At 31.5% G+C, this 12,239-nt stretch overlaps 1 protein-coding gene and 2 long non-coding RNA genes across 3 annotated transcripts in view; 1 reads left to right on the top strand and 2 right to left on the bottom strand.

The window, feature by feature from the left end:
* The first annotated feature begins 6 nt into the window (after positions 1-6).
* LOC106692852 (lysophospholipase-like protein 1) lies at positions 7-10,084 on the top strand. Its single transcript, XM_014439064.3, has 5 exons — positions 7-815; positions 2,308-2,438; positions 6,080-6,224; positions 8,074-8,189; positions 9,485-10,084. The coding sequence occupies exons 1-5, from the start codon at positions 683-685 to the stop codon at positions 9,713-9,715; spliced, it is 756 nt and encodes a 251-aa protein (XP_014294550.1). The 5' UTR covers positions 7-682; the 3' UTR covers positions 9,716-10,084.
* Positions 3,530-12,239, bottom strand: part of LOC106692856 (uncharacterized) — an 11,859-nt gene continuing 3,149 nt past the window's right edge. Inside the window, exon 2 of the long non-coding RNA XR_001345004.3 lies at positions 3,530-3,709. This is a non-coding gene — a long non-coding RNA (uncharacterized lncRNA). The remainder of the gene's footprint in view (positions 3,710-12,239) is intronic.
* LOC136795135 (uncharacterized) lies at positions 8,280-9,478 on the bottom strand. Its single transcript, XR_010842689.1, has 2 exons — positions 9,035-9,478; positions 8,280-8,535 (listed from the first exon to the last, which is right to left on the bottom strand). It is a non-coding gene; the product is annotated as an uncharacterized lncRNA (long non-coding RNA).

Raw genomic sequence — 12,239 nt, 5'->3', positions numbered from 1 at the left:
TCTTTATTTATAATCTTAACACTTTCTTGAGACTGCTTAATATTGTTTAATTATTAAGCCTTTTATTCTAATAAAGGTCTGGGTAAATATGAATGCAACTAAACTCTTGTGGGGGTTACATTTCGGCTGATGCTTAAGGACAAAATTAGACCAAATATTATAATAATTAATTAGTTTTACCAAAATACATTATATCAACAATTTTACCCTACTAAATTTTATCAAGTAATTTTATATCCTAAAATATCTCATTAAAAACGTTCTTTAACTCTGAGCAACGATTCATAGATAATAATGAGAATGATTGATGAATCATAATAAAAAATTGTAAATATCAATAGTTTCTATGAAATTATTACTAAGATTTCCTTAATTTTGTTCATGAACAAATAATCGTAATAATATTTTTGTTATACTGTATTCATTTGTTTTTTTAACTCTGGAATAAACTTGAAAGTATTGATTATGTGTAAAAATAATGTAAATTAGGTGACCTCTGAATATATCTTTATGTAATTATTTAAATTTTCTGTCATTATAAAAAAAAATAAAGGATGGTGAGTATTTTGTTGAACAATGGTATCTAATTATGTAAATCATATGTGGTTAGCTTTAATTAATATGATCCTACAATGCACTGGTGATAGAGGTGCTGGGTGTTGGAGACCTCCACTGGTGTAGTATGTACACAGTAGTACTATGTGTTACAGCTTGTTACCTCAGGATTTATTGCTGTGAACCTTACATGCAAATTACTGAGATAGTAGAGCCTGAACAGAAGGCAACATCAGCTCTGATATTTTTACATGGAGCAGGTATGACTGAAAACTTATAGATTGACCATGGCTTCACTTAGATTTATTCACCTCTAAAACTGGTTTTACATAATTAAATCTAAGGCCTGTATATTTATTATTGATAAAGTAGTCAACTACTAGTCTATGTATTCAAAATTAATGTGTGAAGTTATTTATATTTATTACAAGTATGTTTTGTAAACTGCTATATTTGGACAGATTTGCTAAATAATTGAATCTTTCTAAGTCAAAAAAAAAAAAAAAAAAAAAGAAAAGAAAATTAATTTTTGAAAGTGGTGATTCTGTTGTATCATTGTTGAATTCTGATTTAAAATGCAGGCAAGTCAATTTCTAAAAAACAGCTATGGAGAGAACAGTTTCTGCTTTATTGTTTGTTAATAATTACTATGTGATTTATCTTTTTTTTTTTTATCCCCCTCCCTTACCATTTCTGGCATCTGTGTGGTTTGCGCATGCTACTGTTACCAAAAACAGTTTTTTTTTATTCTTTAATAAATTCAAAAGTTTTATTTTTTATTCTTTTATAAATTCTCTATAACAATAACAATGTTAGGGGGTTCCTTTTAATTATTATTGGGAACAAATTTTTACTGTGGTGCAGCCCAGCGCTCGGTTGAGCACCTTACTGATGGGGCTGCACCTTGTCCACTGCATCCGTCTGGTTGGTCCTCCTGGTCCGCATCTGTCTGGGTGCCTCCTGCAGTTGCCAGTCTGGTCCAGCCCTCCTGGCCTCAGACTGAGTAAGCTTCCTCCGCTTCAGATGGCTCGCCGATGTCGGGTCAAGCTCTTCTCATTGTGAAATGAGTTGGACCCACCACCTCCTTCCACCTGTAAATAAACTCCCTGCTGAAGGGATAATTCCCTTCTTCCATCAAATGGGAGAAGTCCGACTCCGCGAGGGCAAAAATCCCGGTATTTCTCGTCAGCCAGGCTTGGTGTTCTTCCATGGCAGAGCAATCTACTACTATGTGTTCTGCTGTTTCAGGAACTCCGCAATTAGGGCACCGGGGGTCGATGTTCTTTCCAAAGTGCAGCAGCCAACTGCCATACTCAACTTCCTCTTCATGCACCACTATTCTACGAGTCTGACACACCTCTCCACTTTTGTCTTTAGTCTAGCTCTGCTGTTCTTGGCCACGATGACTGTCAGATCGTTGACATAGGCCATGGCAAGAAACCCTTTTTCCTCTAGTTCCCCCAGCAACTTATCGAATACTAGCTTCCACAATGCTAGTCCTAGGACCAAACCCTACGGATATCCTCTTTCAATTTTTCTCTCGACCTTGTAGTAGTTACCCCTGATCCTGATACTCCTGTTCCTATTGAGGTAACTACCTATGAGGGAGTATAGATTACTGGGGGTGTATACTTACAATCCCTGGAGTACACGGGGTCACCAAACGCTGTCTGATTTATCCACTAAATGTTTGATATATGACACAAAGAAGTATCTGAACTAATTTATTGCTTGAATTTTACATCTTTTCAGGAGGAAGTGGCCCCGAAATGAGAGAAATTGTGGAAAGCTATATAGGTAACTTTTCCCAATTTCCAAACACAAGATTGATATTTCCAACAGCAAGTGCTGTTGAGTTTCCTGCATTTCCATGGAATGGTCAGGTAAAATGTCATTTCTCTTATTCTATAATTACCATTTTCATTACCACCATATCAAGTGGAATGCTAATTTGTAAGCTTCCTAAATTTTGACTTATCAATTGCATAATTAAATAGAGGCCTGTTTGCAGAAACAAGTGACTTTTCAACCCATATCTTGTTCCTCTTTATCAGGAGAACTTTGTTGTTCCCATTTCTAAGAGATCTGTATTTCTTAGAAAAAGCAGTTGAAGTTGTTCTGTGGTGTTTCAAAAACTTAAAGAAGAGTCTATGATCCTATGAGAACAAAGGTCTTCTAAACAATCAACTTCCACTCCTTCTTGTCCTGAGCACGGCTCCTGCATCTTTGAATACGAAACCCATGTCATGTTCTCCTTGACGTCCTCCAGCCAACACAAGTGTAGCTTTTACCTACCTGCTTTTGTTAGCCATAATTCGCTGATAAAATTTCTTTATTTACCATAGTCAAAAGCTTTTTACAGATCTTCCAGTTCCCGCAGTTCAAATGCATGCTTCTTTATCCACCATAGATTCTTTGTGATTGTACATTTTCTTGATGAAGCTGAATCGTACTCCTAGTTTTCCTAGTCACTCATTCCTTTCAGTGACGGCTGCTTTACAGTATGGATTCAACCAGTCTTTTTTTATTTTATCTCTTACACATCTGTGACTTCTTCTGATGTCTTCCCTGTGGTTTTTGCCTATTTTGTGTTGATGCACAGTTGATCTGAATATTCTTGTCTTTCTTTATCAGAGATATGTCTGAGTTCCACACTAGCAGCTTCCAGGAAACTTATACGATTACTTTCCATTTTTAACATCTTAACTTGATTCTTAATTAGTTTTTCAACTGTAAGAATGCAGAAAACTAACAAAGTAATGCAGAAAACTAACAAAGTAACAATTGTTCTGGGAGCCATGCTTTGTTTGATTCTACCTCTGAAAGCTCCATCTATCCTGTCAATTTGTGAAGTGTCTACTGTTCAGAGAAGTATGTTCTATTTGATTTTCTGTCTGTCATAGCTGATATCAGGTTGTCTTATGAATCTATTACAAGAGATTCATTCTTTGTAGAGGAAAAGTGTACTACTAACCATTGTCATATGTCATTTCCTGTGGAGGCTAATGGTTGGTCGTCTTTGCCTATTTTAGCACTTAAATCCCCAAGCATAATTTTTGCAACTCAGTAAAGCAGCTGTTCAAAGTACCTCACTATTGTTTCATATAAGGTGTTCACTTCTATTTCTCATCTTTATCCTCAGTGGGAGCATATACTGAAATCAGGGAGAAATTATGGAACAGCTAGACTCCAGATTGTACACATTCTCTAATTATTTATTATTTATTATTTATTCTAATTATTTATAGCCTTGTGTTTAGGGAGTGTGTGCTACAATGTCTTCTTTATCAAGACTAAACTAAGACAGAACTGGTTCATGATGTTATTGCTATTGACCAAGAAGTAATTATTAATACAGTCTATATCTCTTTCTAGGTTTCTGCCATCACCCTTCCTAAACAAACTATTAACATTCCATGTCTAATCTATAAGATTTATCCTTTTATATGCCCATATCTTTGCTTTTTATCAGTTTACATTTTATCTTTTGTTGAAAGTTCATAATTATTATATTTTAAGTGAGGTGGTTAACTAGGCCATTTGCCACTGATTTAGGTGGAGGGTCTGCCTCCTCAGTATTCTTATACATACCTTCTTCCATGGTGCCTAGCTAGGAGAGGTGATCCTAGGGTATATACTTTTGATGAAGGTGTGTATATAGTATAGTGAATATACACTGTAAAGCAGTTTCAAATGATTTTATAATTCCTGTGAAATATTTAATATAGACCAAATTACATAATATTATTGGTAAATATGTTGGAAGTATGAGGTTAGAAAAAAGAATGCAATTAATTAAAAAAATTAAATCTACAACCCATTAAGGGTCAGGGGGTCAGTACTTTATAAAGAAGTACTGTTACTAGGCCGACAGTTGTGCAAGGAGGTGATTTGGTCAGAATCACGCTCGACCACCAGATTTTTACCCAATTAAGGGTACCCAATTTAAGAGGCTGAGTAATACAATAGCTTTATAGAAAAACATAAAAGCATTTTGTACAAAATTCTAATTGTCTTCAAAGTGGCAATTGTCACATTCTTGCTCCAAGTCATTCAAATTTAGCCCATTCAATGATGACATTTGGATTCAATCATAAAGATAATCATGAGTGATTGAATGATTGACAAATCCTTTAATATACTAACATCAAAGTTTCGAATAACCTGAGTAGTTTATTTATTTATTTAATGGCATATATTAACAATATTTGAACAGTATCAAGAATGTATTAGATTCTCTGTACATATTTAGTTATAGCATACAGATAAATTAATCTGAAAGATTCTTATCTCTAAGGGATGAAATTCAAGAAGGGACAAATTTGTTTCATTATTATTTCCTAACATCCTAATTTTTTTTAAATAAAATACTGGTAAGTAACATACTTTTATTTCTGATGCTATTTTTTCTGGTTTTAATGGTTTTTGCTTACATTGATAATCCTTCCTTGATTAATGTTACAATCTTTTGAATATTTATTATCAAGTTAAGTACTTGATAGTAAAGGAATTACTTAAATTTAACACTACAACTTTTAAATTTTAAAATCAATTGTTTAAGGTTCATCTCCTTATTTAAAAATGTAAATTAACATAAAATTAATCAATATAACTTACAGAATCATTTTATGGACCTCCATTTTGAGTATAGAAAAGTCCAAGTCTAGACTATTATTTGCTATGGATTAGGTATTATAGGGTACCCTACCAAGGAAAGTTTTTTATTTCTTTATATATTTTTATTAATTTTTATTCTCTCTACTTTTGACAACAGACAAGTTGTCAAACAGAGAGTTTGACAAAAACCAGCCAGAGGGGAAGAAAGGAAGCAATGTAAGCTGACCTATTATGAATTCAACTTGCCAAGCCTTCTTCTTCTTTATTGGAACAATAACCACTTAAAGCTGCCACTGACCTGTCCAATAAGTATTTCACACTAGTTACAATTTACTGCCATATTGATATTAATTCAGAGTTTTTGGATGTCATATCTAACATTGTCCTGCAACCTTGCTTTTGTTCTGCCTCTTGGGCATGCCCTATCTGGGTTATGCATCTATAAACATTTAGCTACCCGTATATTGTGCATCCTATGGAGATGTCATAACCATCTTAGACTCTGTATTTTAAACATAAACACTTCTACTTCCTAAAAGAAGTGGTATTTGCCATGTAAGCTTCCAAAATCTTTATGATTTTCAACATGGTAACTGCATTTACTTCATTATGATCTCCCACAAACGATACAAAATTAACCTGATAATAACACTGTTCTCCTTCTATCTTTATTCTGCTTGGCCAATGTCTGTTTATTTGTGTGCTTCTTTTTTGAACTATACTTGTTATGCTTTGCTTATATATTCATTTTAAAATTTCCATACAGTCCCGTATTCATATTTAAATAGTCCGAGTATTCCATTAATAGATAGATAGGTAATATTTAACTTTCACTAAATTACCTAAAAAGGTCACCAACCAGTCAACTCTCTTCTCATATTATTAATTTTTTTTTTTATGATTTTAGATTACAAATGTATGGTACAGTTTTAACTCACTTGTTAGAAATCATGTTATTAATACATCTGAAATGGAAAATTCTGCAAAACAGCTTGAAAAACTGATAGAACAGCAAGTAGCATCAGGAATATCACACAAGAAGATTTGCTTGGGTACAATGCTTTAATGTGAACTTGATTTTTAAAAAATATTATATTTTCAGATCACTTGTATTTATTTGTTTGTTTTTTTTAATATGGAAGTTTTTAATACCAATCTAAATATTGAAATTTTTTGCCAGATAATCTATTTTAAATAAGTGATATGTTGTATCAATATTTTATACTGATTCTAAAATTGAGGCTCATTTTCTTTATCTCTAGTTTTTTAAACAAAATATGAATTATAGTTTCTTGTATCAAATCTGTGATTCATTAATTTTCAAACTCTCACAATTTTCACACTCCATGTGGACTCACTCATACTCTTTTTTTATAAATAACAATACACCATTATCAATACTACTTTAATTGGATCACAGATGTCGATGAGATAATAAAAACACAAATAATTCCTTTTCAGTTGAGGTTGGGGCCTACATTTTCATAAATACAAATCATTTAATAATGCCAGGTTCTAACCAACAACAATAATAATTAACGGTTTTCACATTATTTATAAGTGAGTACATGCACACCTGCCATGTTGGAGTGAAACTTGAAAACCAATATAGCTTCTTTGATTGCTGACCACCCAAAATTCTGGCTTTCAATTTTTTTTTTTGCGTGATGAAGCGAAATTAATTGCTACTTGAAGCTTGACCCATCTTGCGGTAGAGTTCTTACCAATTAATTAATTAAGCCAAATTTTACATGTAATGGTGGAAGTAGGACTTTTTTTTGGTTCTACAAGCAGTTTATGCTTAATATTTTTAGTTCCAGATACAAAATATTTCTACTCAGATAAAACTTTTACAGCCCAGTGTCTTTGCCTGCGTTCCTGATTGCTGTCTTCATGTAAAAAGCAAGTCTAAAAAAATCTCTATTGAGTAGGATCATGTTCCATGCCACAGAAGTGCATTAACTCATTTATGATTATTGCAGCCAACCAAGGAATATTTCTATGACAAAAATACAAAAAAAAAAACAGGAAAAAGGAACTAGTTCTTTTTCAATTTTATTAAAATAAATTAAAAACTAACCATGTACAAAGTAACATCTAAAAATTTACATTTGGCCTACTTTATACAAAAACTAAAGAAAATTTACTACTTTTACTTGTAACAGCAAAATTAGTGAGTAAGTAGAGCTTACTATGTTGCCTTTCTATTTATTACTTAAAAATTCATTATTTAACAGTACAACTTACATTGTATTACAAAGTGGTTCACTCAGCTAGTGGGGGAGAAGGGGTTGTGGTTTACCCTACTCCCCTTCAAAGCAAGCCAAAAAGAGGGGGGAAGGTTTGCCATGCACTTGAAGCTCAAGTTCAAATGGGTTTACTAGGAATGTGCACCGTTTTAATATAAACTTACAGAAGGCAGCCAGTGATTACCTTCTATTTCTTGCATCAATCTAGGAGTTATAATTACTCTCTACTCCTTCCTCCAAGCCCCCTACCATTGACCAACCTTTTTGCTCTCTAACATTCGGTAAAGAGTGGTACCACAAAGAGGTATGTTTGGTGAAACGAAGCAAGGCATGTTGTCCTTTCTTCAACATAACCATTGCAACAGAAAAAAACTAGGAATAGTTCTGAAATCATCTATTATCACTTAACAGTTTTTAGTTATCAAATACTGCACAGACTAGTGTAATCAACTATTACTGAAGCCAGCTCATTATAAGTTTACTATCTATGATACTTTTTTGGAGATAGTGGTCATGATGTCCATGGTGTTCTAACTTATTATTTATTAATATTAGGTTTTATTGATCTTATGGACTTTATACTTACATAAGACTAAGGAATTAACTATCTTTAGCTATGGTACCAAACTTCATACTTAGTTTCATCTTTCAGTTGGCTATTCTTCTGGTGGAATGATGTCCATTAATTTTGGCTATGGATATGCTAAAAACTTAGGTTGTATCGGGGCTATCTCTGCCTACATACCTTTGAACTCTGTCTTATACAAGGTAAAAAATTGTACTAAGTTAACTTGAAAAGTTTGCTTAATTTTTCAAGAAAACCATTGATAAATATAAATTATTTTTAATTTAATATACATTTTATTCAATGCAGCATGTACATTCCACATTGGGCACAAGTCTGATCCAGGTATATGCTGAGGCACATTTAAAAAAATCATCAAGTTGAGTATCCTAGAGTCTATAATTAATAATTGTATTGGATGTCTCTTCCTAAGTGGTTAGCTGGAAATCTTGATATTTCATGTTATCAACTTTCTGTAAAGACAGCTTGCCTAATGGAACCATCTACAGAATAACCCAGGGATTCTTCTAAGACTCTCTGCCTATTTGTCTGAAAATAATTTAATTGTATTTAAAAAAAACAAACCTAATCATGCTCCAGGCTTGATGCTATATGTATAGTGATATTGAGGAACGGTATTCATTATGTTATGCATCTTCTAAAAATCGTCTGTACTATCTAAACAGAATAGTGTCAAAAAAAGTGGAAGATTCCTCTAAAAGGGAGGAGACAGCAAGCAACTCTCTAACTCAGATAAACTAAAGTTCTGCTTTTTTTAGAAGAAACCATCTACAGCAATTTTATTTGACCAGGGAAAATATGACTGTGGAGAAGGAGCTTTGCTTATGTGCCTGATTTTCAATGAACTGGTGGTTGAAGTGGCTATTCCATCTTTGTAATACGTTTAGTGTCATTTGATCTTTCAGCCGAAGCATGGTAGATGAACAGTGTATAATTGAAAAAGAAATTTTTTTTAAATTGTAAGACTTATTCAGAAGCATAAAGATTTGAAGTCAATGACATTGTTATTGAAAAAGTAGACTACTACCTAATTTTGGTGTTTAAAATCTTGTCCTGGGTGCCTGCAACTCACATGGTGAGCCTGCTCTTTTCCTCTCATGGTTGAGACCAAATCCTGTATCATATACTTCTGGTAGGACTGCTCATTGGTATATATATTTTTTTATGTAATTTATTAGATCTATAGTAAAAAACTTGATTTTGCATTATTTTAATTGAATTACTCCATTATGTTGATTTTATTTTCAGTAAGACATCAATAAATTTGCTAAAATAAGCAATATTCATATGTTTTCAACATTTGAATATTGAAAATTACAAAAAAAAAAAAAATATAATTGATTAATTAAATTGTGTTAATTGTAACAACTCCTAGATTTTTTAAAAATCTATATCTTCTCTGGGATCATGTAAATTGGAATGGATGAAATTAAATGAACTAATATCAATTTTTGTTTCTTTCTGATTTCTGTTTTAGAAAATACCCATTCAAGAAAATAATTTGTGCGTTAGACTTCCTCCCCTTTATATGTATAGTGGAGGCTTAGACTTTATTATGTGGCCAAGCTGGATAACAGAAACAGCTAATAAATTGCAGCACTCAGGAATATCTGTTACTTATAAATTTCAATGGTTTGGAACCCATTTTATTAATAAGGATGGTCTTGAATATTTATTTCAATTCATTGAGAAATCAATTCTTTCATAGATGTAAGAGAGTGTTATTGTTGTAAACACATGGTGATATATGTTTTTAAAGATGCTGTCTCTGTTAAAAATGAATTTAGCTAAACATGGACTGGAAATGTTTCAAAATTTAATTATTCTTTAAATGTAAAATGAATGTTTTATTATTTATACTTCTTAATTTAACCGAATTCGAAGATTATTGTTTTAATATAAATTTTCGAATGGTAGATAAGGGAAATCATTTTTCAATAGATAGTTTGAAATTTTTTCATTAATGCTTAAAAATGGAAAATATGAATAAATCTTCGATTTTTAATTTATTTATTCTATTTATAAAATTTATTTATTGATGTAATATTAGATTATTATTTATTAAACTCATATGTTTATAAAATCAAATTTGCATATTTACACATTTTTTGACCTATTGTATTGTGCTTAATTTAAATTTATTTAATAAGTAATAAGTTTAATTTCATAAATAATAGTTGCCGAAAAACAGAAATTGGCTTCCTCCAGTACCAAGGATTACTTCCTATTCAATATTTTTGGACTTATCAGGAAGTTATTTAACAGAATTTATGTGGCATAGCAAGTTTAGCGGGAATGATCCTTTTGAACAGATATTACAAGACATAATAAATATCCACACTTTTTTACATAAATCTATAAATGATTTTTAGTTGTAAAGGTTAAAGTAACACATGTTGAAATTTAAATTATATTTTTTTATGTGGAACTTACAAAAAACAAACAGTATAGGAAATGCATATTTTGGATTTTTGGTCTTAAATATTTTCTGAAATATATTTTATGAGTTAAAATATTAGGTAATCATGGTATTAGCTCAGATTCTACTAATGCTTGTCACAGTCATGAGATCTCCTGCTAGTTTCTGTTTCATTCTTCTTAAATGTTTTATTTCTTCTGCCATTAAAGATGAATTTTAGAGGTTTATTTATCATTACTTGCTCAATAGGAAGTTTAGTTTACAAAAGATAAGGAATTTGTCGATAATATATTTTTTATAAATATGAAAATTGATAATAAAAGTTGATAGCAGGTGTGACAATCTGTCACATTAAAGCGACAATAGTAATGCCATATGGTTTCATATTTCTGAGTAAATTATAGCTGAACATATGTAGATAAAATAGGAAATAAAAATAAAAACAATTAATATTTTAAAAAATAAAAATTCAGAAACAAAATTTAAAATATGTGATCTAAAATTAAAATATTTTTAATGCAACTAAGCTACATTAATTTTATTTATAATATAATCTTAATTTTTTTTGTTGAGAGTTGAATAATTATTTTGTTACATAATATTTGTCATGGAAGATCGTGAAAGTAATGAAAAATGTTGATGGTATAAATAATAGTGAAAGAAGAAAAACCTGTACCGCTAACAATCTAAAAAGGTCTTGGGTTCAGTACTAGATAAAGACATTAAGCATCTTGGCTAATGGTAGAGGAGCAAGGAGCTGATTTAGCCAAAATTATATCCAAGCTACAATTTGTTCCCCATTAAAGATTATACCCTTTATAGAGAGTAGCTGTGATGCACGAGGGTTCCCAAATGAAGGGTTTATCCATGGCTGTTTTTTCCCCGTCTGGTCATTTCTCAAAAAGGAGCGGGCTATCCACAGGCAACCAACCTATTCTGATCATGGTGGGAGGGTCAAGTTTCATTTCACGGCTGATTTATCAAAATAGATATAAACAGCATACAGGAGTAACTCGAATCAGATTGAAATTTATATCTATCCAAGTAGGTCAATGGTTTAAATTAAAAACACATTATTCAGTTCCAAGTTTCCTCTCCTTTCAGTTTAACTCAGGACAACACAGTTTCTAATATAGTATCAATCAGTGAATCAGGAGAAATTTATAGATTTGTAATGAATGATGTGCAAGGTTGTGATTGATCTATTTATATATTTTTTTCTAAACTAGTAAAGGTGGGATTTCAGTCAATGCAACATATGAAATTGATGTCCTTTTTTGCCAAAATCATCCTTGGTATACCATTCCCGGATATTTAATTATAGTTGTACTGTTATTATTAAGTCAATTTATAAAAAAAAAAAAAAAATTAAAAAAATTGTGTTGTATAGTATAGGAACTCTTCCTTTTTCAAGTTTCATTTTCAAAACCTCTTAATCCATTTATTAATATTATGGGAGTTGGTCTACTGAATTATTTTGCTCCAGACACAGCTGACAGCAATCCAGGAGATATCTGCTACAGATTCAGGCAAACCTTGGATTTCGCAAAGGACCCGAACATCAGAAAATATAAACACAAATGCTCTTAAAAAAGTTGGAACCCAACTTAGTCAATTCCAGATATATAAAAACTCAACAGACACTTGTACAATATAATGCATGTAACACAATGAAATAGGTATTAGAAAAAGTAAGTTTCCAATATACTTGGCCTATAAAAATATTTATGTTTCCTATATCAAAATTTCATTAGTTGAAAAATTTTTATAATTCTTTAAAAATTCTGTGGGCAGGGAAAGGGCTTTTATATAT

Source organism: Halyomorpha halys, unplaced genomic scaffold, assembly GCF_000696795.3.
Source record: "Halyomorpha halys isolate HHAL.00 unplaced genomic scaffold, Hhal_1.1 Scaffold74.1, whole genome shotgun sequence".
NCBI classification, from domain to species: domain Eukaryota; kingdom Metazoa; phylum Arthropoda; class Insecta; order Hemiptera; family Pentatomidae; genus Halyomorpha; species Halyomorpha halys.
Note: the sequence above shows the minus strand (reverse complement) of the source record. Positions and strands in the feature narration are given on the sequence as shown.

Bases quoted from the DNA above. Each gene is read 5' to 3' on its own strand.
- LOC106692852 (XM_014439064.3), top strand. From the start codon at position 683: ATGTACACAGTAGTACTATGTGTTACAGCTTGTTACCTCAGGATTTAT. The intron at 2,439-6,079 runs GTAAAATGTCAT...TTATGATTTTAG, and splicing joins CATTTCCATGGAATGGTCAG to ATTACAAATGTATGGTACAG. The intron at 6,225-8,073 runs GTACAATGCTTT...TTCATCTTTCAG, and splicing joins ACACAAGAAGATTTGCTTGG to TTGGCTATTCTTCTGGTGGA.